Raw genomic sequence first — 27,751 nt, forward strand, 5'->3', positions numbered from 1 at the left:
CGTGGGTCCGTGTGGGTGGTGGGGTGGCTGTGGGTGAATTGAGGATGTGTATGTGTGTGTGTGTGAGTGTGTGTGTGTGTGTGTGTGTGTGTGGGCGGAGAAGGGCACTAAACACTGTCGCTCCAATCCGATCAGGCGATGAAAACATTTTCCTTTGAAGCGATAGTTCTATATTCTCTAGGAATGGTGAAACCCGTGTGAATGTGCGCTCCTTTCGGGTCATTTGTATTGACGATGTTGAAGAGAAAATGACAAGCGCAGACCTTTTAATGAAGAAGCGAGGAGGACGAGTGAAAGAGTAACGTTTAACGGTGACAGTGTTGACCTAAAGAAGACGAAGCACCGCAGTGTCTATGAGCACAGTCAGCTTTGCAATTCTCGTACTATCGTGAGAGAAATGCAAACCCTTTGTGGCCATTGTGTCTCGCAAATTGTGCTCAATAAAAGCACGTCAGGTCTGACTGAGAAGCATCGACAAACAAAAATGTTCTTCGACCAAGAAGATTAACATATACACACAGACACCCTCGGCCTGTGTTTAACTTGAGGCCGCTCCCGCAACACCTGCAGTATGTGTGTCTAAGGAGGGACAGAGCAACATTGAAACTTTCGCCTGTGTTTAACTTGAGGCCGCTCCCACAACACCTGCAGTATGTGTCTAAGGAGGGACAGAGCAACATTGAAACTTTAAAAGGCTCGACGGTCCCAGCGGGATCGTAATAGAAAACAAAAACCTGTTCTAGTGTTCGTGTTGTGGCGTCATCACGGTTGAATATACTTTTCAGTCATGCGAGCGTTACAAAAAGTAAACTGCTGTTACCTTTGATGACAAGTGATGGAAATGTAATGTGATGTGGAGAGGAACGTTGAGGGAGGGAGAATTCAGCCAAACAACATTGCCTGCTGTCACTGAAGCGTAAAAAGAAGTAATCCAGAGTGGACCCAAAAGAAAAAAAAACCTTAAAAACAGTCACCATTAACTGTGATGATGAATGACGGATGCATTCCTGAATACAGACAGAGCGATTGCTTAACACGGAACGTTAATTTGCAAGTATGCATTGTCGGAGTGTGCATGTCTCCAATAAATAACATATCCTTTATTTGTCCCACACTGGGGAAATTTACAGTCTCCAGCAGCAAGATTGTGGGTAGAAATAAGAAAGGAGAAAAACAAAGTGTTTGCATTCACAGATAGAGATAAGGTGGCTGTGCTAGTTACAATTGTTTTTCACATCATTTTATTTTTTTATTCAGCAGCCTGACAGCAGTCGGTTGGAACGAGCGGCGGTATCTCTCCTTCTTGCAGCGCGGGTGTAACAGTCTCTGGCTGAAGGAGCTACCTAGTTCTGTCAGGGCGGGCTGGTGGGGGTGGGAGGGACTGTCCATCATAGCTTTTAGCTTAGCTAGCATCCTCCTGTTGCCCACCTCCTCCAGAGTGTCTTGGGAGCAGCCCAGGACAGAACTAGCCCTCCTGACCATGTTGATGATTCGATACATACCGAGTCAATAGTGTCCGATATAACTCAAAAACAGTACCGTACGTTTTCAAATGTAACGATTTAGTTTGATTCAGTGGGATTATGATTCATTTCAAAGATGTGTGGCTGTAGTTTTGGTCATGTTTTTTTTTTTTTTTTTTGTGATGTAACATGTAAAAGCTTTCCAAAGCCCAAACTCTAAGTGAATTAAATTCAAAGAAAGTACAACTGGTCAACAGCAACGTTGAATCAGAGATGGCTTTATGTGTCAGTGTCACTCAACATATGTTTGACACCGATTTAAAAAAAAAAGTCTCCAATTTTTTTTCTGCCACAGGATTTTGTGATTTTTAATTTTTTATTTTAACGTGTAAGTTTGACCTATAAAAGCATTTCAGCATATGAGGTAAATTATAGCAATGACATTTCAGAAAAAAAGCACGCTGAACCTACCTATATTACATATTATTATTATTACTATTATTTATTATTATTAAAACCTCATGTGCTAGAGAAAAACCGAGGGCTTATTCGGAAACACCCAAAAAATAAATAAAATAATGTAGAAAGATTTGCATGCATCTCTGAAAAAAAAGTATTAAATTGTGGACCAGTGTTGTATTGTTGCATTGTATTTTCAAAAAGCATTAAAGGTTATGGTTGGACCTTATTGTGACAAAGGGCTCTTGTCAAAAGGTGCCCCGTGGTCAACAAAACTTGTTTCAGTTCGTGAGCACTGCAAAGCTCGTTACGGTGATGGAAGCCTTTGATAAGTCGAGGCAGAGATAACCTAATTTCATTGGTCTGCTTAATGACATGGCCAGACGATTATCTTTTGTAATAGGAAGGAAACAAACAACGTCGCGAGATTTGCCCAATATGTCATTATGATGACCTAAAACAAGACAAAACTTACATAAGCAGAGGACAGGACAGTGGTGTAAAACCGCAGAAATGTAGAAGTGGCTTCTTTCCCGCGATGACGCCTTTGCTAAAGTACTTAAGTTGACATTTGATGGCACTTTAAAATCAAGCAGACAAACAGACATTTATCACAGTATAATGGGCCCCGTGTTAATTGTCTGAAAGAGATCCTTTGGGAGGATGTTGTTTGCTAACTGCTGTTTATGTGCTGCAATTATGCTGGCTTTGGCCTCACCGCTTAAGTGTTCTGTCGTGTGGGTAATTGTACCAAAGGACAGCGGAGCGGGTCGAGGATCTCATTCAATTCATTTGCACTTTTGCTTTCAATTGATTGATGCGTGGAATGAAATTAAGCCACATCAATCGACATGTGTAGAATGATTCTCCAACAGGAAAATCCCAATGGGAAAGTCTCAAAGGTGGGCCATCTACCTCCTTTGGAAGACTTTGGTAACGTTAAAATAGACTGAGATATGTACTGTACATGCATTTTATTTAGGTTTTAATTGAAGGGGTCATCATTAAGGCCAGATCCAGCTTTCCACATCATTTGACGTAGCCTTGCTTGCCTCAACTTTTTGGTGACTTCTGCAGAGTCAACTCTCGTTATTCGCAGAGGTAAGGGACTAAAACCTGCAGAGCAAAGATTCGCAAATAACATTCAATTTGTACTTGCCAATATAAATACCGGTAGTTCAAAGCCTAATTGAAGACGAAACGTTGACTCCCAAACTCTTTCATCCTCTGGCCTTGTTCAGTTTTACACCTCATTCAATTTTATGTGGCAAATTTTAGCATAGTCTATTATTTTTCTGGTTTTTCCTGTTTTTTATTTATTTATTTATTTTTTACTTTTAATGGCATAACGTTTTTCCACTGACATCAGTTCTTGTCAATAGTATAACTATCCATATTTTTGTTGTTGTTGTTGTAACCTTTCAGAGTCTAGTTTTATTCGCGGCAATGCACATGTTGTAAAATACACCTAAAAAAGTGACATTTCTATGCATTTTTAGTACATATATTCTTCCTATACTGTATTTCTAATAGTATGGTGCATAGTTGCTATTCACCGGGGCTTGGGACCAAACTCAACCATGAATAGCGAATTGTCTCGACTCATTTAAATGTAAACATCTGGTAGAAAACATGAAGTAAAAAAAAATAAAGAAATGAAATGTTACATTTGAAATGTCACTCATTTCCCACACATTATATCATTTAATACAATTGAGAACATAGAATTGAAAAAAAAAATTGGCTTTCAGGCATTTTAACTGGCCAAACGTGGCCACGATAGAACCAAAGGAAAGAAAGAAAGATATATTGTAAAGAGAACTTTATCTACATATCAAGAGCTGACATTGTAAATAAGAAAATTCCCACACTTGGGAAGTTTCATTACATTTGCCTGAATGTGGCTAATTATCTCCCCACAAAAAAAAAAAAAATACTGGGTTATTTTCCCAACCCTCTCGCTAGTAGATAACTGTGGATTTTGTGCAGATTGGGTTACCAAGGTTGGCTCAGTTGTGTTGACCCAGGAGACTGGGTCACATATCGATGATCAATTGATAAATATGTATATACCAGTTCAGGTATGATATATAGATTTGCATATACCAGTTCAGGGTGAACTGCCCAAAGACAGGTTGAATGGGCTCCAAATCGCCCGCGACCCTCGTGAGGACAAAGCGGTTCAGAAAATGGATGGATGGATTTTCTGTGATTATTGATGCGGTTTCACCCTGCTCTATTTTCTGTAATGGTGCACCCACCTCTCCGCTGTCCACCAGGGGCTCCAGAGTGATGATGCCTTTACTTTTGCTCTCGTTGTCGCTCAGCAGGTCATCCTCTGATTCCACCGCAGAGGAGCCGGTGGAGGAGACGGAGGAGGTGGACAGCTTCCTCCGCAGGCTCCCGTCCACCGCTTCGCCTTCCTCCCAGTCCTCCTGCTTCATCTCCCGCGAGAAGCCGCCCCCATCCGGGGTGATGGTCACTTGTGGTACTCGATGTGCGTCCATCACACTTCCGAACGCGCTCGCCGGTTCAATTCGCTCGACACACTGTGGGAGTTCATCGCAACTCTGTAGGAAGCGCTTGTCAAAAAAAAAAAAAAGTCAGACCCGAATCATTGGAGTTCCTACACTCTTTTGGGTAACATTGAACGCGTCGTCGCAGAGCAAGACAAAGACTTCGAGGCTCGTGCTGCCTTCAGGAGCTTCACGCTTGTGAGGAAGCTTTTTCAGTATTCAAACAGTTCAACCCACACTTCCTCGTTGCTTCTGTGCAAGAGTCATCTCCGCTGAGTTGTGTGCTGGTGCACGAACCGCGTTCATGTGGTTCACGCCTGCGCACTCAATCCAAAATTATGTACAGTGCGGGCGAGCAAACTTTTTTTGTAATTAAATAATGAGGAATTCTGTCTTTAGTCACACTTATTTTGATCCAAATAAATTAATACAAACAAATCATAAAAATACCAAATGAATACAGTCCTGTATATGCTAAATATGTAAAGTAGTTACTTTTGATAAAATTATATATTCTCCTGTTTTATTTCATTGTTTCATAAAATACATAGACAATACATATGGTCGTGATTTTTACAAACATAGTTTTATTAACAGTGAATTAATACATTTTTGATTACATAAATTCATAAATAATAGTTAGGTACTTTATTCATAAACGGTAATTCTCTCTTCTAGTAATTGTGCCAAATATGAGGTTTTATTATTCCTATTTTTAAAATGTAGTCACGCCGTTATTACGGATATTAGTAACAATCCAAGATTCATTGTACTGTATTGTTTTGTTAATAAATAATTTCGACATATACCCACGCCATCCTATAGATGGCAATAATATATGATCTCACATTTAGCCACGCGTCTATACGTGGCGTAGAAGAAAAGCTTCGTCAACTGAGGTTTGCCCTACAGTTGCAAAAGTAAGACCTCCAGTGTTCCGGCAATAGAACGCTTCTCTCGAGTTCTCTCCGTGGACGCTCGCGTTTAATCCTCTCCATCCGTTCACTCATCGAAGGGGAACGCCATGTTTGCTGTCAGAAAATCTCTCCGCCTCGGTTCGAAGCTGTTGGTGCCCTTCGTGTCTCGGCGAGGATGCGCTGGACCTGCCATCCCCGTGGACGATGTGGTGAACGGGCTGACAGACGAACAGATCCAGGTTAGCCACACGGGTTAAGGTAGCGCCACCAAATGCGCAATTTTGCTGCAGAGAATTGGCTACTTTTAACATTTTGCGTCTTGTTATATTGGCAATAGGAGACGGTCCGCGTGACAAGATTACATAACAGCTAACTACAGTAACATTACATACTTTGGAAATAGCCGACATAGCACAACGCTGTTGCTAATTTGTATTTTATTTGCATCTCTGCTTAAAAAATATTGACCAGTGTTATCTCTGAAAGTCTTATTTTTTGTTTTATACACTATTGTCTTGTAGGATGCATGTGTACACTTAACCTAATGTAAAATCTGGAAACACATTCTTTTAATTTGACACCATACCACCTTGTGTGGTCCTCTGCTGTTGAAATAAAGGGACAAAATGAGAAAATGTGGTTTCTTAATAATTTTTGCCAAATTGTCACAAGTCAGTGTTTTTTTTCCTTTGTCTTGCACAGCTCAGGCAAAGCGTTCGTAAATTCTGTGCAGAAAAACTTGCACCCCATGCCGACGAGATAGACAAGAAGAATGAGTTTGCTGGAATGCGGGTGAGTTTCAGTGCTTTTAGAGTGTATGAATATTGGAGCGATGATACTGAGCATAACGACACAACTTGTTGGCACGCTGCGATTAGTTTATTGTGTTGTGTTGCCAGGAATTCTGGAAAGACATGGGAGCGATGGGGCTGCTTGGGATAACTGCACCAGGTTCATCAATTATTATTCAACTTCTTTTAATAGTTTTTATAAAATTTACCATGAAGGGAACTTCATTGGGTATTTTTTTGTTCGTTTGTTTACGTTTATTCTTTCTTGACTTTTTCCTCTCTGTGTGTCTTCCAGTGGAATACGGAGGCACTGGATTGGGCTACCTAGACCACGTCATTGTTATGGAGGAAGTCTCTCGCGTGTCAGCGGCCATAGCTCTCAGCTACGGCGCTCACTCCAACCTGTGCGTCAATCAGATGGTGCGCCACGCCACCGAGAAGCAGAAAGAGAAGTACATGCCAAAGGTCCGTACACGGGTGCACACTGGTTAAAGAATGGCTTCACAAAAGAAAGTTAATGTTCATCTGAAATTTGCGGTTTATTTGCAGTTACTGACAGGAGAGCATGTAGGCGCTTTAGCCATGAGTGAGCCAAACGCTGGCTCTGATGTCGTGTCCATGAAACTCAAGGCGAAGAAGCAAGGTAAGTTTGCTCAGGGTCGAATCTTTGACATTTCAAAGGAAACTCAATTTTTCTCCAACAAATGTTGTTTTCATCATAATACTGTTGGCTCATTGTGCTGAGCTTTGAATGGAAAAAGAGAAATCCCGATTGGCCAATGCATATTACTGAGTGCAGGGAAACAAATTACAGCGTTCCCTCAGTAGCGTTGGGGGAAATGTAACGATAGACTACAGATTTTAAAATTTTTGAAATGATCTTTCTGCTAAATCTGGTGCAAGCGTCTCTTTGTCATTTTGATATTGATTAAGGTATGTTCACATTGTCCATTAACTAAAAAAATGATGTACGATATAAACAATATAGAATTAACTCATAGAATAAACAGTTTAGATTGACAATTTATATCGTTGTAACGCACAACTGTAGTCCTAAATTCAACACACTGCCTCACTTTTTAACATTCTCATTCATGTTGAGTACATGTAGAAATAACTGAATCACATAAAAACAAAGTTAGCTGCTTTAAAAGTAAGTCTTTTTATTTGACAACCCTCTGCCATACATTGAAATGCTGTAAAAAATCCCAAAGAAAAAACTAAACATGTAGAGTTCATCCTTCTAATACTTGCATTGAGTTACTTCTCGTGGCATTTTATGCGCGGTCTTGTGTTGCCAAAAAAAAAAAAAAATCTATCTATCCATCTATCTATCCATCTATCTATCTATCTATCTATCTATACCAAGAATGAACCATTGTCATGCTTGTTAAACTGCAGACATCTTTTGTCATCTATCTATCTATCTATCTATCTATCTATACCAAGAATGAACCATTGTCATGCTTGTTAAACTGCAGACATCTTTTGTCATACATGACGCTAGTGCAACTTAAAGTTGAAATTGTTTCGAACTACTTTTCAATTGTGCGACTTCAAGAGTATTTGATGTTCGAGATTCCACTTAAGTCTGTGTGCTATATCAAGGCCCGCTATATCACAGATTTTTTTTTTTTTTTTGTGGACTGTATCCACCTGTCTGTCACGGAAATTTCTTCTGAATTGGGGAAATCTAGTTAATAACGATTGTTTTTCCAATAATTTTTTTTTTTTTACAGAACACCTATTTACTGTGAAACCATCGCCTGTGGGAAAGGATACCCACATTGGCACACTGGTGCACTTTTCACTCCTTCATTGTATGACAACTGCTTATCTCTAAAATTTATTGTACCCCAGGTGACTACTATATTCTGAACGGTAACAAGTTTTGGATCACAAACGGACCAGATGCCGACGTCCTCATTGTATACGCCAAGACAGACCCAGAGGCCTACCAGAGAGGCATCACTGCTTTCATTGTTGAGAAGGTGAGTCAGACCACGTTTATTAAGTGCAACCAGTATTTTTGATGCAATCACCGATGCTGTGGTGGTCCTCACACTTCCATGTGGTTCTGTCCTGTAGGGGATGCCAGGTTTCTCCACAGCACAAAAGCTGGACAAACTGGGCATGAGAGGGTCCAACACTTGTGAGCTGATCTTTGAGGACTGCAAAGTCCCAGGTGTGCGTCCAAGAAGCATATGCTGTATAGGAGAGAGAACAAAGATTCTGTTTTTTTAATCATGCATGTTATTTTTTAGAGAAGAACATCCTGGGGCCATTGAACAAAGGAGTTTACGTGATGATGAGCGGTCTGGATCTGGAGAGGCTGGTACTTTCAGCTGGACCTGTTGGGTCGGTACTTGATTGGTGAAACCTAAATGAATTTGATGTTGTGCATTAATATATCGATGAAATCTACATGCATTTAACAGAATTACTTCTGTTCAGCATCATGCAGTCCGTTTTGGACTCTGCAGTTCCCTACCTACACGTCAGAGAAGCTTTTGGAGAGAAGATTGGACACTTCCAGGTTGATGCATTTTTGTCTTTATCTGGAAGGAAGAAAACACTTCAGTTGATCACGTAATTTGTTTGAATCTGTCTTTGAATGAAATAAACCCAATATTTTCTCCCAACAGCTGATGCAAGGCAAGATGGCTGACATGTACACCAGGTTGAGCTCCTCTCGGCAATATTTGTACAACGTCGCCCGGGCCTGTGACAAAGGACACTTCAGTGCCATGGTCAGTCAGCCTTTCATACTTCTTTTGGAACGTTTGTACACTCGTCATCTACAATATTTGGTACCCCTGCACAAAGTAATGGAATCGAGAGTTCTACATCAATGAAAACTACAAATATACAAACATGTGAATTACTGTTTACACGAAGGCCAAACCCAGCCCGCTCCATCATTTTATGTGGCCCCTGAAACCAACATTTGTCAATATTTGATAAATAATAACATTGACATATTGCAAGCTTTTTTGGCAACCTGTTTAATACCGTGAAACAACCTCCTGAACTCATTTTCCTGTAATTATGCCCATGTGAGTAATCTGCAGCAGAAGTGACAATGATTGTTGCTTTGTGTTGCCATGGCAGGACTGTGCCGGAGTCATTTTGTACTGCGCTGAGAACGCCACCAAGGTCGCGCTAGATGGCATTCAATGTTTGGGTGAGTCATAAGACCTCTGCTTTTTCATTAACAATCAAGGAATCATTCTGTATTTGTGGAGTGTGTGAATTGTGACCGACTACGAAGGGGTTACTCGAATAAAATATTTTACAAATATTTTGCGCATGAATGTATGACAAACTTAAACTGGAGGAGAGGGAGATGTTTTTCTTCACACAAAACACAAGAGGTGGGTGAAGAATGAACGTGACATTTCACCGCTGACGTTTTTAGTCATCGTTAAATAAATAAATGGAAGAGAGGCCAAGGCTTCACAACAACTTAAATGATAGTGCTGCACTTTGTGTGTTAGTAGTACGTTGTGACATTTAAGGCAGTGTGTAGAGCGCTGACAACCCTCCACATAATGCCATGTACGTTCACAGCTTCAGCCGCGTGCAAGCAAGAGTTGTACCTGATCTTTTAATCTGTTCATGGTGAATTTAATTGATTTAACCTTCATATCAACGAGGTTTTGTGTTTTTTATTTTGCTGCAGAAGACTCATCATAGAGTTTAGTAGTTGGCACAACCAGCAGAGGGTGCAATAAATTCAGACCTAATTTGTTTGCTCTCTAAAGAGCTGCCATACAAATCAAAACAAAGCACACAGGAGACAAAAGTTGGTGTGGGGCAGTTTTTAACCAAGACATTGAAATGTAATACAGACGCTCCCCAGCTAACGAACGAGATACGTTCCGAAGGATCGTTTGTTAGCTGAATTCGTTCGTAAGTTGCTTCAGTGCTATATTTTGTATGCAATGTATGTTTAAGGCTTATATAAGTATGTTTAAGGTTTATATAAGGATAATAAAATGAAGTTTAACTTACTTTTGGAAGATGTACTCGAAGGCTTAAGGAGATGATGGAGGGGGAGGAGAAGGAAGAGGAGGATTTTATATCATGGGGCCGAGAGGGTCTTCGTCGCTGCTGGAATGGGCTTCAAGATTTACTTCCTCCTCCGTAACATCAATGAAGGAAGAAGTTGAGGGTCCAGAAGAAGAAGATGAGGGTTGACAAGTATCTTCCTTGGAGGGTGTAGTAGAAACTGGCCGAAAGAAGCGATCTAACGACGATTGCAGAGTTTTCTTCTTTTTCTCATCATAAATGATGCAGTAGCACTGTATGGCATCATTCATTTGATTTGCAACCTTTGTGCAACGTTCAATATTTGGGTCTTGCTGCTCGAAGAGTGCGATGGCTTTATCTATGAGCGAAAACCCCGTCGGCCAAGAGTTCCGTCTCAAACTTCTTCATGGGGACAGGCGTTTCCTCCTCCTCCTCCTCCTCCTCTCACAGCGCCTCACGTCGGTATTAGCGGCGGAAAGAAGTACTACAGTACTCGGAAAAAGGCGCGCAATACAAAATCTAACTTACAGCATCTCTGTCCGAGAACATTTTTCGACATACCTGTACCCGCAAAAATGTTCGTATGTACCGTTGTTCGTAACACGAATGTTCGTAAATCGGGGAGTGCCTGTACACGTATTATACAAAACTGTAAACATTGCAGTATTTTTATAATTTTTGATCAATTATTTGATTTGCTGGACACCAGTCCAGGGTGTACACTACCTTTTTAACCAAAATCAGCTCGATAGGCTCCATGATGCGTTCAATGTGGCTTGGTTTTCATATGTTCCTGCCGACTGTATTTTGAAGTTGACTACCATGCTACTCGGAGAACATCTGATCTTAGGAGCTAAGGCAGTTCATACAATGAAACAGGCATATTTCGGCATTTGCCTGTTTGCAGATTTTGGGGACGTAACCCGTCCTCTGTTTTTGGTGAAGAAACACACCTGTTTGCTGTTTTTGTGTTCTCAGGCCAAAGCAAATTGCAACAAATAAATAGTTGTTTGGTGACAAGCAGCTATGTTGAATTGAGAGGAGAAATTTCATTTAGTCAGACTATAGCCTTGTCTCACAGAAAATATGCTTTGCTGCCACCTTGTGGCATCTATAGGTAATGATAATAGTTTTTGGTTGGATGTCGTTTTTTTGCGGATTTTCTTTGTGGCAGGGCTTGGCTCCTTTCCCCCTTAAATAGTCGGGTGAAGGTTTGGAGTCAGTGAGGGCACAAACAAAAAATTAAAAAATGCCAAAACTTCTTTACAACGGTGACCCAGAATCCATTTTGAAGTAGAAAACAGACTGCTCCAAACTGAGGTGATCTGAGTCAGGCTAGTACTGTGCAGTAGCATGCTAACAAACAAACAAGCTAATGCAGGCAATGCAATGATTAAATGAACTTTGTTTCCCAATGTGAGAAATACTCCCATCTGTGGCTCTGTTGTTACACACCGTTTCATTGAATTGCTGCCCTGCCATGGAGCAAGGCCACATTTTTCAGCTGCATCAGCGTCACTGTTTTATCGGCAGGTGGTAACGGCTACATCAACGACTACCCCATGGGACGTTACCTGCGGGACGCAAAGCTGTATGAAATTGGCGCTGGCACGAGTGAAATCCGCCGCCTTATTATCGGACGATCCTTCAATGCCATGTTCAAGTGAGAGAGAGAGAGAGAGAGAGAGAGAGAGAAAGAGAAAGAGAGAAAAGGAGAGAAGCGCTCGACGAAGTGAGCAAAAGTGCAATTTTTGTCCACCAGAAACACTTCTTCACACCCCCAAGGCCTTGACTCATCCCTGCCGCTGACCTACATTATGTTTGGGTGTCTCTGTTCTTGTTCTATTTTTCTCATATCAAGCAATAACTTGATTGACTTAAATACCAGTCATAGAGTTGTGAAAATGTCGCTGTTACAACAAATCATTTGTGCAATTAAAATTCAATTAGCATTTGAAAGTCTTTTTCACTTCACGTGAATGTCTGGCTTCATTTCAATTCCAGAACCTCCCGGCTAAACGAACCAGATTTTGCAAACACACATAATTCCAGTATGTTCACTACCTCTGCTCGGTGCGTGGCAATAATGTGTCAAATTAATCATGTTGTCCTTTTACGGTTTTTAAGTTAAAATTCTTCCTGTTACAGTACGGTGAGAGTGAAATAGCACTCAGGTGATTATCGAGTATACGTAGGGGTCTGATTGAGCTTTTGGTGTCGTTCCAGGGCACGTGGCGCCAAGTCCTGACGCTAAAATCAAACTGTAATGATCAATATTGACTCTTGTCCAGCTTTCCAGGTTTTCGTTGCTATCATAACCACTCATGATTGGGCACTGTTGATAAAACAATTCAGCACACTCTCAAACTGCTCGTTGGGCTTCTTTTGTTAGTAAACAATATTGAAGTCATGTTTTAAAAGAGGTAAAATGATTTTAATCTTGCATTGTAGCGATCAAGCTCTGTCAAATGTTTTGTCTTCTCTCCAATGCTCTTGGATTTGAATATGTGTTGATTTATATGATGTGTGAACAATTTTCTGTGCAGTAAAAAACATTGTTCACGTGTGTTAGTTTTTGTGTACGGCTGACCCATGACAAACAGTTGTATAGTGTAATTAAGCATGCAACAAAATCCTCAGTGGTGTAAAAAGTAACTATGCATGAGTATAATTATAGTATAATAAAAGCATAATAAAAAGCAGTGGAGTGCCAGTAAAGTGGTACAACAGAAAAACTAAAGGATAAAAATTCAGAGGGACATCATCCATGATGTCGCGTGAGATGTTAGCACAAAACATATGTTTTGCTTTTTTATTTTTTTCCTTTTGGCTCTTTTGTAGGATTTTTAAGTGATGGCAAAGAGGAAACGTGAAGCCATAGTGCAGTATGACCAATACAATTCATTAAATACCAAATCCATACATTAATTTTACGAAGCATACAGTATGTATATAATACCTATTAAATGCAACGTGCTTACAAAATCAGTCTGCAAACACTTTCCTGTTCCTTCTCCATAATGTGTTTGTCAGGATGAGTATTTTTCTTTATTTTAGTTGTTCTTTACTGCGGTTAGCTTCTCTGTCTGGTATGACAGTTAAGAATGTTTAAATTTTATGTAAATGTTGCAATATTAAAACACATTGCTCAGTTAAAAATGGGTTTATAATTGTGATAATTCTAGCCTGGAACATATGAATAACCTTGGAGGTCAACAGCATCAAGGAACCAAGGTTCCTCAGTAAAATCCTCTTAAATGTTCAAAATTACCTGTTCACTTACTTATTACTATGCATTATCACGGACACGAAATGGAGAAAATGGTTAAATTCTGACACATTCAAGGTATTTTCAATATTAAATGTGTACAAAATGCAAATTGTAATAATGTTCATAACTTGTGCCCACCAAGTATATGTTGTGTGCATTGTCCAAGATGATATTAATGCTATAGTTTGGGGTGTGTGTGTGTGTGTGTGTGTGTGTGAGTGGCCCATTTTTTTTTTCCACTATGAGGCTCTGGTGCTCCGCAGCATAAAACCCCTTCCAATTCGATGTTTATTTTCCCCCCAGTCACATTAACAAGGGCTCCATTCCATTAAGTGCTGCTGAAAGCCATGAAGCTAAGGTAGCTTGCACCCAAAATGGAACGTGGCCATGAATAATGTAACTACACTTGTGCTTTTTTCCTGCTTTGCCTGACAGCTTGCAAATATGACAGGAGGGGAAAATGACATGTCACATGACCACCACCTGTTAGGGCGAGGTACCTTTCTCCAATTACAAAAATAATCACTGAAGACTGAAAACGGTTTTCCGCTACCCATTTTTTTGACTCTGTGAACTGAATGCACTCATGAAAGAAGCTTGAACTATGTTCACGGATCTATTTTAAAATGATTTTTCATTCATGAAAAGAAGAACAAAGCTGTTACTTCCGAAGTGAAATGGGATTTTAATGAAAAATAAGAGTTAAGTTTCTCAGAGAAATGAATTATTTTTTTGGCCCTGGCCAGTCATGCAGGTATAGACCGATCATTGTTTTCCTTATCACATTAATGAAATGAGTCTAAACATTTTACAGGAGTGATATGTTTGACGAATAGAGGTGGCCTATGTAAAAACTTGAGATGTGACCAATGAAATCAGTACCTAAGTAAGTGTTATTTACCATTACATCAATTCGGTTTTTCCGGCCCCCTTTTGGACCAGGCTGAACGAAAGAGTCTGCTCTTTCGCTTATCTCCTGAAGGCATTACGAAAATGACAATGATGGGAATTCATGGATCAACACTCCAAAAAGAAAAAGTTGTTTGGCTTTTCCTCCACTGAAGAATTTCAAAGATTTTCCAGATGAATGAAGCCGGTGGAGCCAATAATAAAAAATTCTTTTGGCTCTTTTCTTTTCAAGGAGCTTTAGCATTGACTTTATTACTACTCAAACATTTGTGCTGAAATACATGTAAGTTCGCTATTGAAGTGATATGAGGCAGTGAGCCAGATAACCATCAAATGACTCAAATATAGCTGCAGCTAAAATTAGATATGACCAAGTAGTGCGGCATACCATGATAACTTGACCTAATGTGATATTTTAAACAACCACACGCAAGAATTGTATTATTATACAAAATTATACCATATATTTATTTATAAGTGTCCCTTAATTGGTACTTTAAAAGCCAGTGAGCCCTTTATCAGCCATTGGTCATAATGCAAACCTGTTTCCAAAATACTAGTTGTGTCCAAGGAAAGGGTGTTATCCTGAAAATGTTATAGAAATGAGCCTTTTTGTGGTGTCACAATTTGTCGAAAATCAAATTGGCTTACGTAAAAAATATTACTCCTCAACTCAACTGTATTTATAGAGCACTTTAAAACAACCACCACTGTATACAAAGTGGTGTACATGGAGCAAAAATCACACAAATGATAAAACAATAAATTAATCAAAAGACAGTAGAAAACACAAAAAAATCAAGTCTTATGCAGATTTAAAGCCAAAAAATACAAATGAGTTTTAAGACCACTTTTAAAGATGAACAGCAAGGGGGTTTGACTAACGTTCAGTGGGAGTTCATTCCAAAGAGAGGGACCAGCAACGGGAAAGGCTCGATCCCCTCTGAGCCTCCGCTTAGTTCTTGGTACTGTTAATAATATCTCGTCTGCAGACCTGAGGTACTGGGTAAGTACGTAGGGGCGCAGGAGCTCAGAGAGCTAAAGTGGGTCGAGGCCATTTAAAGATATGAAAACAAATAATGGGATGTTAAAAAGAACTCTCAAATGTATAGGGAGCCATTGAAGGGATGCCAGAGTAGGAGTTATGTGCTCCCTCTTACGAGTACCAGTCAAGTGGCGAGCAGCAGCATTCTGGACCAACTGAAGACGCTTAATGGAGGATTGGCTTACTCCAAAGTAAAGTGCATTACAGTAATCCAGCCGGGATGTGACAAAGGCATGAATTACTTTTTCAAAGTGCTCTTGAGAAAGGAGAGGTTTTAGTTTAGCCAGCTGCTGAAGATGAAAGAAGCTGGATTTAAATTTAAGAATGCAACCAATTTGCTGGTCCAATTTAAAATCGCTGTCCAATTGAAGTTCGACACTTTTGTCTGAACCCTTAATGACTGGGCAGGCACCTCTATTTGCTGACAAGTCCTGAAAAACACAATTCCAATCAAGCCCTCATTGGGTAGGTCATTGGGAAACATTTTGACTGTCAGAGACAAAATAATCTATCGAAATGTCCTCCTTGCTCGTTTCGACAGAGGATACACAAGGAAATAGTTATAGGCATGACAACAAGATAATAGCAATGGCTGTCATTTCAACCGCTCAAACCATTCATTACACAATTGCATCTTGACAACAATGATTTGAAGTGCTTTTGAATAAAAATTGGCTTGATGGTGTTCCTTACTGTCATGTCTGTTTTTGCTAATAGGTTGTTGTTGTTGTTGCTCATGCTGTCCAGACAGAAAACAGATAGTGGTCTGTAGATCTGTTCATCATCTCGCATTTACAAGAGCACCTATTGTGAACAACTGTGTCACTGCAATCCTGCTTTGTATAATACAGTACCTGGTACGTCACAATGGACATTGACTGCATGTGACATCATTGAGGTCATAGAGGTTTTAATTACTGAGGTTCTGGAACTGCACCCCATCAAAAGTGTTTACATTTACCGTACATTCTGTGAAATTAGGACATCTGACAGTGTCAATTTGTCAATTAACTTTGTAAATATTTGATACATCGTTAGTGTGCAAGTGTACCAAATGAGGGGTGTTCCTTGAGCACTGTTGCCTCAGTGACTTTATTATCTTTCCCCTGCAAAGTATCTTGAGCCTTTTGTGCACACAACACATGGAAACTTGTGGAACCCTTCCTGACAATGCAGCAGAACCGAACCAATGCTTTGAAAGCAGATGATGATGTGAATGATGTGTAAAGCTATCATGTGCAGATCATTACACAATTGAAGGCCCCCCTCAAATTAAATTTCAAATTATCCATGCATGAAATGCATAAACATGCCGCTGGCATCACGTAGGAAGATCTTTTGTCCAAATGTCGTCAATTTCATTTTTTTTTCTTCAAAAATTGATACAATCGGTCAGTCCAGATATTTTTACAAGTTGATTATTATTGACCAATATAAAGTGTTGAACATGACATGTTATTGGCTGAACATCCATCCATTTTCTATTCCGCTTAGCCTCACAAAGGTTGTGGGTGTGCAGCAGCCGATCCCAGCTGTCTTTGGGCAGCAGGCGGGGTGCACGCTGAACTGGTTAACAGTCAATTGCAGGGCACACATAGACAAAGAACCATTCTCCGTCACATTCACACCTAGGGACAATTTAGAGTGTTCCATTAACCTGCCATGCATGTTTTTGGAATGTGGGAGTACCCGGAGAAAACTCACGCAGGCACGGGCAGAACATGCAAACTCCACACAGGAAGGCTGGAGCCGGAATCGAACCCTGCTCCTTTGCACTGTGAGGTGGATGTGCTAAACAGTCTTCACCGTGTTGCTAACCTAATACTAGGCTATTTTTTTTCAAGTATACCATAGTTTCCCAAGTCATATTTAAACGTCTGAGGTAAACGAGCAGAAAGCACAACAAATTAAAAACAAAGAAAATGTCCAGTAGTCTTGATTCAACCTTTGCTAATTACCATGACATGAATGATTGAGAATCTACAGGGCAAAAAAACAAAAAAACAAACAAACAAACAAACAAACAAACAAACAAAAAACCCACATATCGTGAATGACTGCGCTATTAAGATAACACAACGCTGGAGCCTAAATTATCGTCCAGTTGTGGAATGACTCCTACAGTAACAATGTGCACTCTTACTATTCAAATGTAAGTATATTGTACATGTGAATGAATGTATGATGGCCCGGGCAAGGTGTCGTCCGTCCGTGTGGCCCTTTAAGAAACTCCATGTTTTCTCTTCGTGATGCGTCAACATAAAAAGCGGATGATGCTGTTATGTAAAAACACGCACAAGTGAGCCGTACTTTTTTCTCTTTTTTCTTCACGCTGGAGACGACACACAGCGACTGCTCGACTCTAAGCCCCACGCCGCCGCCGTGTGTGTGCGCCATCCACTCGGATTAGCTGTCGGAAGTGTAACGACCGGAGCTTTGGCCGTTCGGAGTTGTCTGAAAGGAGCTTTAAGTGAACATGAGCGGCCGTGCACGGGAAGCGTACACCTGACACATTCCTCTCCTTGCCCCTACTGGAAGACTTTTCTTTCTACAAAGAAGTGCTTTTGCTTCAGAGGTAAGACACCGAGCCGTCAACGTCAAAGTGTCCGAAAACGATGCGAGCAGCCCGGGGTAGTGCGCCGAGCTACACGCCGATGTAGCGACCCGCGTAGCTAGCAACTTTTTTTTCTTCCAAAACAGTTTGTTTCTTTTAGTTGCATCCCTTGTGCTCTCTTGTTTGTTTATTTAATCAAAGTGCTTCGGGTGAGTGTCCGCGGGGTTGAAAATGTCACTCTTAGTAGTGTATGTTTGACAGCTTTGCGTCAAGTTCGAGTCTCCGCTCAGGACGAGAGCTGATGGGTTTTGCTGTTAAGAATGTTTTTAAACGGAGCCTCAATGCTGTTTTAGTTTCTTTTTGAATGCAAACACTTGAGGAACCTTTTGGTTAATTGTCCTTCGTGTTGTAAGGTACATCTTGACCCGTTTGACATAATAGAAAATATTCTAAATGTCATTCTTTCATGCTGAAAGGTGATTACTTTTGCAAAAGTAACCTAAAACACATCACAATGTAAATATTTAAAAATGTCCTTCGTGTGTGCAAGTGCGACACTGTTTGTGTACACTGAGGCTGTTCCAAGTCAAATTTGACTGTGTCTACTAAAGTGGATTTTAGATTTACCAATGTGTGTTAAATCAAGAGAAATAGTCGCAATCTTGAAACTATACATTCCATAAATGTTTGTATTTTTTTTAATGGACAGCAGTAACAATGTTGGAAGGGGAGCTTGAAACAGCCATGAGAATTTTCTATGTTCCACCACATTTGCAAAGGTTCTCACCGAAATATGCACTCGTTAGTCTTTGAAGGGTCATGGGTGGATAAAACGAAAAGAGACGCTTTGACTTTTCCCTGAATATTGATTAAGGATTAATCATTAGTGTCAGACAGGCATTTAATACATTTTGAAAAGATCTGTAGTTCATAATTTAACATAGACAATTATTATTTGGAAATGTTTGACCAAGGTCAAAATTTACCTATAATATGCTATGTCAGCTTGGGAAATAAACACTATTTAAGGGTTCAGGAAATGTCACTTTCTGATGCACATCTAATGAGGTCCAGTGTCATCAGTAATTCTGCCTTTGCTAGGAAAATGACATTTCTGTTTTAATTGACACTGTGTGGAGGGTATTCATTTAACAATCAGTTCATGATTGTGGATGTCTCCAAAGTTTTAATTAGCCTCCGTTCAGTCCCTGTTCCGATCAGTCCTCATCAGAAACAAAGTTACAGCTGGAGTCCATTCCTGCCACGTGCTACACTAATTTATCATAAAACATGAATTTTGGGGTTTCATGGCAAGTGTTTGTGGTTTGTCCGGAGACAAAAATGTGGTGAAATTAGTGTTTAAAGGATGAAACCCTAGTGACAAGACACTGTCACATTTCCCACATTTTGGTGTGGGAATATCTGCTGTGCGACCACCCACCCATCCGTTTTCTTTCTGTAGGGCTTGTCTTCGTAAAAGTCACAGGTGAACTGAGGCTTATCCCAATCGCATCAGGGTGAGAGAGGTGGTACACTGGTTACCAGTCACCTGCAGGCCAACAAGCATGTCAGGCTCGCACCTATGAACAATTTAGTCTTCAATGAACTTAACATGCATTTTATTTTTATTTTTTTGTTGTAGTTGCTTTTTTTGGGGTGTGGGGGCGATGTTTCTACAGTATATTAAGTGGAGTGGCCTATAAAGTCTTTTTGGGATGCTGCCATATTCACCCCCCCCCCCCCCCCCCAAAAAAACGTTTTGGAAATTGAATTTGTTCAATCTAGAGCCACCAGAGTTGGCTTTGTAAAACTTGAAATAGATGTACAGACGTGGTTTAGTTGACATTTTAATATTAACTGTCATACAGTCATTAAAACAGGTTAACTCCTGTGATACTTATCTCGACACAATAAAAATGCCCTTTAAAGCTCTGTTAGCTTTTACAGAAAGGGTGAGGAACCTTTTTTCTAACAGGTGCCTTTTAAATCCTCAGATGTCAGTCTTGAAGGGCCTTATTACATTTCATAAAAACTATGATGCATCAAAGGCAGCATGGTCAACAAGTGGTGAGCACATCTGCAAAACGTTGCAGCCCAAGGTACAAATCTCCGCTCAAATCTCTTCATGCGCTCCACCTTCCTCCCCACGATGCAAACACATAAATATTCACTGCTCAGTTAGGACACTGAGGAGGACAAGCGCCATCGAAAAGAGATTGATGGATCATGCATTGATAAAATATTTATTCTTAAATATTCTGAGAAATTGTGGGTGCAATGTTTTGGTGCTTTTCACAACAGTTCCTCTGAGTCTGTATTTGTAGAATCGCAGGGTGGGCGAGATCAAATGCTCTCGCCTGTTTTAACTTGGTAATTACTTTGAAAGTAGGCACGAGGTCGTTACTTGTATTGTATTTATATGACTACTGACATTGTAATTGTCCTATTGCCATCCACTTAAACACGTAATGCAATGTGTTATTTTTGTTGTATGTGCAATGCCTCAGAATTGACAAACTATAAAAACACTTGACCGATTCTGACGGTTTGGTCAGCTTTCATTCGCTGCAGGTAGCTCGCTTGCTATTTGTTGGAGCCCATTCGTCACATTTAATGAGGAACTGAAATTGCAATTTTCTTTCATGTTTCGTGTATTCACACAAGTAAAGTTGTTTTGGTTTGATTGTTGGGTCCAGAACAAAATGGACCAATTTTTTTTGTTGTTGTTGTTTGGTGCGGTTTGTATTCACACTGGGAGTGAACTGTATTTTTTAAACACAACGATTTGTGTTACAATTGGTGCTCCTATTGGACGGAATTGATGAAGGTGGCACTGAAAGCACAAACCCAGAAATGAAGGCAGATATGCAATTCCTACGGCTGCATTCTTGCTCTCCACATGTTGTGCTGTTATAAGAGCTGCAAAATAATTTGGAATGTCAAAAGCAGGTCATTCAATGCACAGAACAACGTCTGCAAATGAAATATAGTACTCGTTATACCAGTGGTGGGCACGTCACAGTCATCTTTCCATTATTATTTCAGGCTGGCCCAGTCCGATCTTGCCCGCGACATCATTTTATGTGGCCCGCAAAGGCAAATCATGTCTGTTGTCTTCATGTTTCTTGCAAATTGTCTTCAGTTCACAACATTAACATATGAGATACCGTGAGATTTTTTTTTTTTGGGTTACAAATCTAGCCATCAAAATAAACTGAAACATAGTCGAGAGGAAAGAAATTTCATCTGTGTTGTGTGTTGTACATAGAGCAAATTTAACAATAAAGCTGTCTTAACTTGATTTGACTTGACCTGAAGAAGGCAGCACGGTGACCGTCTGGTTTGCACGTCCGCCTCACAGTGCAGAGGTGCAGGGTTCGATTCCGGCTCCAGCCTTCCTGTGTGCAGTTTGCATGTTCTCCCCGTGCCTGCGTGGGATTTCTCCGGGTACTCCGGCTTCCTTCCACATTCCAAAAACGTGCATGGCAAGTTGATTGGGCTCTCCAAATTGTCCCTCAGTGTGATTGTGAGCGTGAATGGTTGTTCGTCTCTGTGTCCATCCATCCACAAAATGGATGGATGGACGTCTCTGTGTCCATCCCTCCATCCACAAAATGGATGGAGGGATGGACACAGAGACGAACAACCATTCACGCTCACAATCACACTGAGGGACAATTTGGAGAGCCCAATCAACTTGCCATGCACGTTTTTGGAATGTGGAAGGAAGCCGGAGTACCCGGAGAAATCCCACGCAGGCACGGGGAGAACATGCAAACTGCACACAGGAAGGCTGGAGCCGGAATCGAACCCTGCACCTCTGCACTGTGAGGCGGACGTGCAAACCAGACGGTCACCGTGCTGCCTCCATCCATCCACAAAATGGATGGATGGATGGACAGTTGAACAAACAATTTACTGGCTCCTGATTTCAAAACTAGTTATCTATCGATTTGTTGTGTAAAAGTGATGTCATCAGGTGATCAAACATTTATCCAGGTTTTAAATCATAATGACCCTCCAAGGGAAACCATAACTGCAATGTGGCCTGATCAAAAATCACTGTGACACACCTTCTCTAAATTATATACAGCCTGGACATAACTGGAAGTTGAAGTAATTTGAGTTTTTAATTTAGAAAATTTTGAAATGGTAATAGTTCCCCAAATGGCTTTGATAAACTGAACATGTTGAATTTCGAATGGTCTTCGTCAATAAGAAATGTGAAAGGACAAGGTCCAAGTTGGAATTGTTTTAATCGGTCAAGAAATTTAGAAGTAGGAGTTAAATTGGTAAAAGTCTCTTCATTTTGGAGTTTTATTTTGAAATTTTGGAGATTTTCTAAATTACTATAGTTTGAGCTGGTTGAATCGTTGTCTATACCATTTGGATGAGGAAGAAAATAGGTGGAACGTCTTTTAAATTGGGGAATTTTATTGTGAAAAACATTTTTTTTGAGAATGTCACAATTCTTAGAAAATGGAAAATAGATGGATTGTTGGAAGCCCGAACGGGAAAAATTGATAACTTTTTTGACAAATGTCTGTTTTGCTCAAATGGAGATTTTTTGGGGGGTGGTGGAAAATGTGGAATAGTGGGAAAACTGGGAAAAATTATCAAAAGCAATACCCTGGATGTACTGATTTTTTTTTTTTTTTTAAATCATCAATCGGTTGACAAACTTTGTAGCAATTAAATGAAAATAGAACAAGTGGGGAGTCTGATAATAAAGAATTTTGGTGTTGACTAATGTATGTTTGACTAGTGTGTTTAGTGTTTAATGTTTACAAAATAATCAACATATAATGTAGTTGTCACCACTGTGTCACTCAAAACATGGTCGATTCAGTTATTGTAAAGTGTGGCTTCTGGATTTCATGTTTACGACACGTTTTTTTTTTTTTTGTTGTTGTTGTAGTCATTTTATTTGTTGGTCACATTGGAGGCTCCATTGAGAGCATGTCACTGTTAAATTTGAATGGCTCTTTCAGATATATTTTGATTTGATGGGCCGCATTTTGCAGGTTGTGTTTCAGAGAAAAAAATTAAATTGTGGCGGAGAAATAAGTCTCAAGTCGCAAAGCAAATTGAAACGCCTGCGTTTGTTCTGTGAGAGGATGTTCAGCTGGACACAAATAAGGTTTCATACACGACATATTACATATGCAAGCAGCCTGGCCAGTTCTGTTGTCTAAATGCTGTGTGTAAAACCCATTGTGCACACAAAAGCCTGCCAATGGCACTTCAGCTTTGTGGTCCGTCCTTGACAGGCTTGTCATGGCGTGCCGGGCTGGCTCGCAGCGGCCACATGTGAGCTATAAAGCTGGAGATCAATCCTTCTCGTAATCCCATTATTTCCCAAGAAGCGTCCTGTTGTGGCCATTAGACGGGGGAGGGACGGACGGGCGGGCGGGCGGGCTGCTGCTTCACGTGCCTGCTGTCACCCGAACGCGCTGTCCCGACGGAGGCGCACACACACTTCCTGCTCTCACACAAGCCACATGTGATGGAAGACAGTAGAATAATAGAGAATGTAACCCAGATGATGCATGCACACAAGAGAGCAGTTTAAACATCAGTGGGCCATTGTTGTCTCGCCTGAATGGCAAACAAACAGTTCAGAAAGTGAAAACAACATGCCACCCTGCATGAATGAGCCATTGTTCATCAACTTGCCCGTAAAGTGCAGTGGCACAACCCCTTTTTTTGTCTTTAAATCTTCTCGGTGTCACACGCCCCATGTTCAAACTGAAAATTTGATGTTTTTACCTCCGTAGCTGATTTTTTCTTCCCCCTTTGAATTCGCAATAATACAGTTTGAAAACTATTTCAAGCTTCAAATCTTTAAAATAGCTGTAGACAAATACATTTGGATTACTATACAATTTATTCCCAGACAAGACATAAAGAAAAATGCAGCAACTCACTTCTTTGAAAGTAATTCGTGGTTAGCATGCGTGCCTTGCAGTTCTGAAATTTTGGGTTTGAATCTCTGCTTTGGCCTCCCGAGTTGAGGTTGTATGTCCTCCACATGTTTGTGTGTGTGTGTGGGGGGGAACTCCGGCTTCCTCCTATATTCTGAAAACACATGCTTCTTAGGTTAATCAAAGCCTCTAAATTGTTTATACGGTCAGGTTTTATGCTGCCGATTCTGATACTGATCACATGTATTAGCTGCACATTTTTCAATTTTAGAGCTGCTCAATAATGATGATATTAATCATTGATTAATCTGTTAATTTATTTGGATTAATTAATGAATCAGATAATTGAAAAAAAAAATGCAAATTTCCATCCCCTTTTTATACCAAAGCGGGACATTATTTCAAATTGACAGGGCAGAAAATGCGCCTACGTGTGTTATAATTCAGTGACTGGTTTGGTCTATAACATGTCAGAAAATGCATGCTTGTTTGTTTGGTTTCTTGCACGCCCGTGCAGTGCTAAGCAAAATATGAGGGGACGCTTCACAGCACACGGGCCTGTCTCGAGTTGGCCGCAGGCTGCAAAGAACAAGCTACAGGTGAATATTTTTTTTTTTTTTTGGAAAGCCATTGATCAACATACAATTACTGAACATATCACAGTAGACCAATGAAATGTCATATTGAATATTCATTAGCCATTTGCAGTTGGAGTGCGCACATGGGCTGCCTGAAATTGAAAATAAAATTCCTCAGAGTTCATTATCATGATATTCAAAATAGGTTTGACTATTGTCACTTGTAACACTTAAAATTCTATTGAGAGCAAGTTTATTTGGCTGGCATAATCATAAATATAAATGTTTGATCAAAAATGAGCACTTTTGGAGCCATACCTCCTCCGCCATACGTCCCTTCATGCAGTCATTGCTCACATTCAATGCGTCAGCACTTGATTGTGATTGGTTAATCAGGGTACAATCATTTAGCAACACTGCTTACATCACCCACATTCTGCATCTGTATTAGTTTTTGAATGCAAACGTCATGGCTCCAGAGCGTCCGCTGCTCTGCACTCTGCCCTACAGTACGCAGCATCGGAGCGGGTGACTGCCGTAACACTCAGGCGACACCACAAATATGATAATGACATTCATTGCCAGCACTTTCAATTCTTGATTTTCATCGATTTTTATCAGATTGTTGTTGCATCCCTACTTTGCATTACATCCCACTGCACTTGGTGAATAAGAGATTGTAAATGAGGTCCTTAACAAGTACAGTGATCATGTACAATAAATATATCCTTCACTTACTTTTTAAACTTTAATAATGCGACCACCTAGGGTGAGTTTTATGAAATGGGATTGTAAGTGTGAAGTGTTGTTAGCAATCGGGTATATCCCTCCTCTTGCCAAAAGTTGGCCGGGATAGGATCTATGATCCTCATGAAGTTAAGGTTCCGCTTTGCTGAACTAACGCAGCACATTAGTTGTATCACCACTATTTCTGGAAAATGCTTTCTATCTGTGTTGCGCGGAGTCCACCTACTTCTGGCCCCCGTGAACTGCTCTTCCAGCCAAGAAAAAAATTTAACTACATTTCACACTTTCTGGGCCTGTATTGGTTTTGCCATAATCGCATTTGTTTTTGTCACTTCACAAGTACTCCATTGAATTAAGGTCTGGACATTGGGCAGGCCACTCCATTTCGTTAATCTTGTTGGGCCTCAACCAAGAAGCTACTCGCTTACTGCGCTAGAGTAATCGTCGTTTTCTCATTTGCATGGACACTTTTTGTTTGACAGAGTTTGTAGTCCACCATCATTTGTGCCCCACAGGCCGCTGGGAAAAATGTGTCGATGCAAGCCACGCCCTCTAGGCTGTTTGAATAAGATAGAGAGGAACAGGAAGTCAGACTAAGGAAACGCAATGCTTGGTCGTAGACGACCACAATGCATCCCACCGCTTCCTCCGTTTGTTTATGATGTACAATAAAAGTCAGGCTCCAATAATGTGGGTGAAACTGTTAATTGTCTTTTGAGCTATGTTGCATCAATTTCATTTAATATTAAATACCATAACTTCAAATCAAATTTTCGCCCAGGTTGACATCTCACTAAGTGTTACAATGCAAATAAAAACGTGATTTGTTCTACACCAAAAAAAAAAAAAAAAACTTGCATGGACCAAACACTAGAACGCTTATTTATCAAGAGATATAATAAACGGCACATAAAAGATTATTGACAGATTTTTCCAACAAAATCATTTACCACCTGTCGAAAACCGATGATTTTCCTCTATTATGGGTTCCCGAAATAAAACATGTTAAAGATCCATGATCACCGCAGCCATAAAAAAAAAAAAAACACACAAGATGCCTCCAAATATATTTTTTTCGTTTCGTTTTATGATCCATGAACTTAAATTTCATAAAATAACATATTTTATAACCCATTTGCTCATTAATTAATGTCTTTTGCTGTGATGGCACTGCATCCCCCGATCTCAGCGTCTGCCCCCACTTGAATGAATTCAACACTCTGCATAACGTGAGCCGACATGACAATCTTAAGGCCTAAAGGTTCCAACTAGCACAAAGATACACCATGAGCTATAGTTTGTACTTGGTAATAAAGCCGGATTATCCTCTGTGGCTGTGCAAATGCCAAGACATTGTTCTTGTTTTAATGTTAGGTAGTTTGAGCCCTGTTTCCACCTTCGGACACATTCAATTCAGTACAATCTATCCAAGAAAAAGAAGACAGTATACCTTTGTTGGTGTAAAAAAACTGTTTCGTCACTGATCTTTGCAGAACCAGTGTGTACAATAGTACATTACCAACTTTTGTTGCAAATAGACATTCCAGACTCATTCATGGTAGTTGACAATTTGAAATGTAGACATAGTCACATGGAAAACAAAAAGTTGTTTTAATTGTTCTATTCTTCCCATACACTTTAAACACATTTGAAGAAACTTTCCAAGTACGACTGTTTGTTTGACTCATTTTGCTTGTGGATTTATTAGCGGGTGAAACAACTTGATTTGCGTCAAGAGTCAGTCACAGATGGATGTAGCGGAGAGAATTTGGTCCATTTTCAAAATAAAATATTTTTCAGTCTCGGATAATAAATAAACTGGAAGTACTTTAAAGGATTTTTTTTCCTTTCATGGCATGGCCCGCGGCCCCATGGTTGGAAATCAATAATTTAAACTAAGTTCTCCTATTGCAGATGTGCTCTGGTAGGATGTGTGGGACACATTTCTTTGCGAATATGTCATGTTTTACGTGGAGACCCATATGTGTACATATTTATTTTTATGGGCAAATTTAGCTGTTGCAGCTTTAAATCAGGTGCACCTTGTGTTTTAGAAGTTACGGTCGTTTGGTTAGTTAAAAGGTGGCTTTAATACGGCACCTTACTCCTGCTCAGTTTCTGGATTTGAACGAATTGGGAACCTTCGGTGGCTCAGGATGTGGAAAGCTGTTCTGGAGCCTCTCAAAGCCATTAGCCATTACCCCTCCCGCTCTCCTCATCCTTTCTTTGCCTGCCTCTCTCTGGCGCAGCGCCGAAGACACAGCTGTGAAAATTACAGGTCTGCTTTGTGGAAAGCCAGAAGAAGAGAAGGCAAGCCCGGCGGGAAGGAAACGACAACCACGGCTCGCTCTGCCTCAGCTGTTGGCTGCTTCACAGCTGCAGTGGATGAGGGGGCCTTACGGAGCCTGGGTGTCTCTCACTTATCACACACAACTGGGATTGTTTACGCGTGTGTGTGTGTGTGTGTGTGTGTGTGTGTGTGTGTGTGTGTGTGTGTGTGTGTGTGTGTGTGTGTGTGTGTGTGTGTGTGTGTGTGTGTGTAAAA

The 27,751-nt window shown here is 40.4% G+C and overlaps 3 protein-coding genes across 4 annotated transcripts in view; 2 read left to right on the top strand and 1 right to left on the bottom strand.

Moving 5' to 3' along the window:
• Positions 1-4,739, bottom strand: part of itpka (inositol-trisphosphate 3-kinase A) — a 24,427-nt gene extending 19,688 nt beyond the window's left edge. Inside the window, exon 1 of the mRNA XM_019887266.1 lies at positions 4,184-4,739. Within this exon, the coding sequence (XP_019742825.1) occupies positions 4,184-4,429 (246 nt within the window). The 5' untranslated portion in view covers positions 4,430-4,739. The remainder of the gene's footprint in view (positions 1-4,183) is intronic.
• Positions 4,740-5,272: 533 nt separating this feature from the next.
• On the top strand, positions 5,273-12,880 carry ivd (isovaleryl-CoA dehydrogenase). Of its 2 annotated transcripts, XM_019887277.1 has the most exons (13): positions 5,273-5,358; positions 5,454-5,594; positions 6,058-6,147; positions 6,255-6,306; positions 6,442-6,611; positions 6,696-6,789; positions 8,007-8,137; positions 8,235-8,331; positions 8,411-8,504; positions 8,601-8,682; positions 8,792-8,896; positions 9,258-9,330; positions 11,712-12,880. In XM_019887277.1, exons 2-13 carry the CDS (start codon positions 5,463-5,465, stop codon positions 11,843-11,845), a joined length of 1,254 nt encoding a protein of 417 aa, XP_019742836.1. In that variant the 5' UTR covers positions 5,273-5,358; positions 5,454-5,462; the 3' UTR covers positions 11,846-12,880. The 2 variants fall into 2 exon arrangements, with proteins under 2 accessions (XP_019742836.1, XP_019742835.1); XM_019887276.1 differs by having other exon boundaries at positions 5,316-5,594.
• Positions 12,881-17,661: 4,781 nt separating this feature from the next.
• Positions 17,662-27,751, top strand: part of bahd1 (bromo adjacent homology domain containing 1) — a 46,488-nt gene continuing 36,398 nt past the window's right edge. Inside the window, exon 1 of the mRNA XM_019887214.1 lies at positions 17,662-17,978. The gene's annotated coding sequence lies outside the window, so the exon portion shown is untranslated. The remainder of the gene's footprint in view (positions 17,979-27,751) is intronic.

This window comes from Hippocampus comes, unplaced genomic scaffold (assembly GCF_001891065.2).
Source record: "Hippocampus comes isolate QL1 unplaced genomic scaffold, H_comes_QL1_v1.1 scaffold176, whole genome shotgun sequence".
In the NCBI taxonomy this organism is placed as follows: domain Eukaryota; kingdom Metazoa; phylum Chordata; class Actinopteri; order Syngnathiformes; family Syngnathidae; genus Hippocampus; species Hippocampus comes.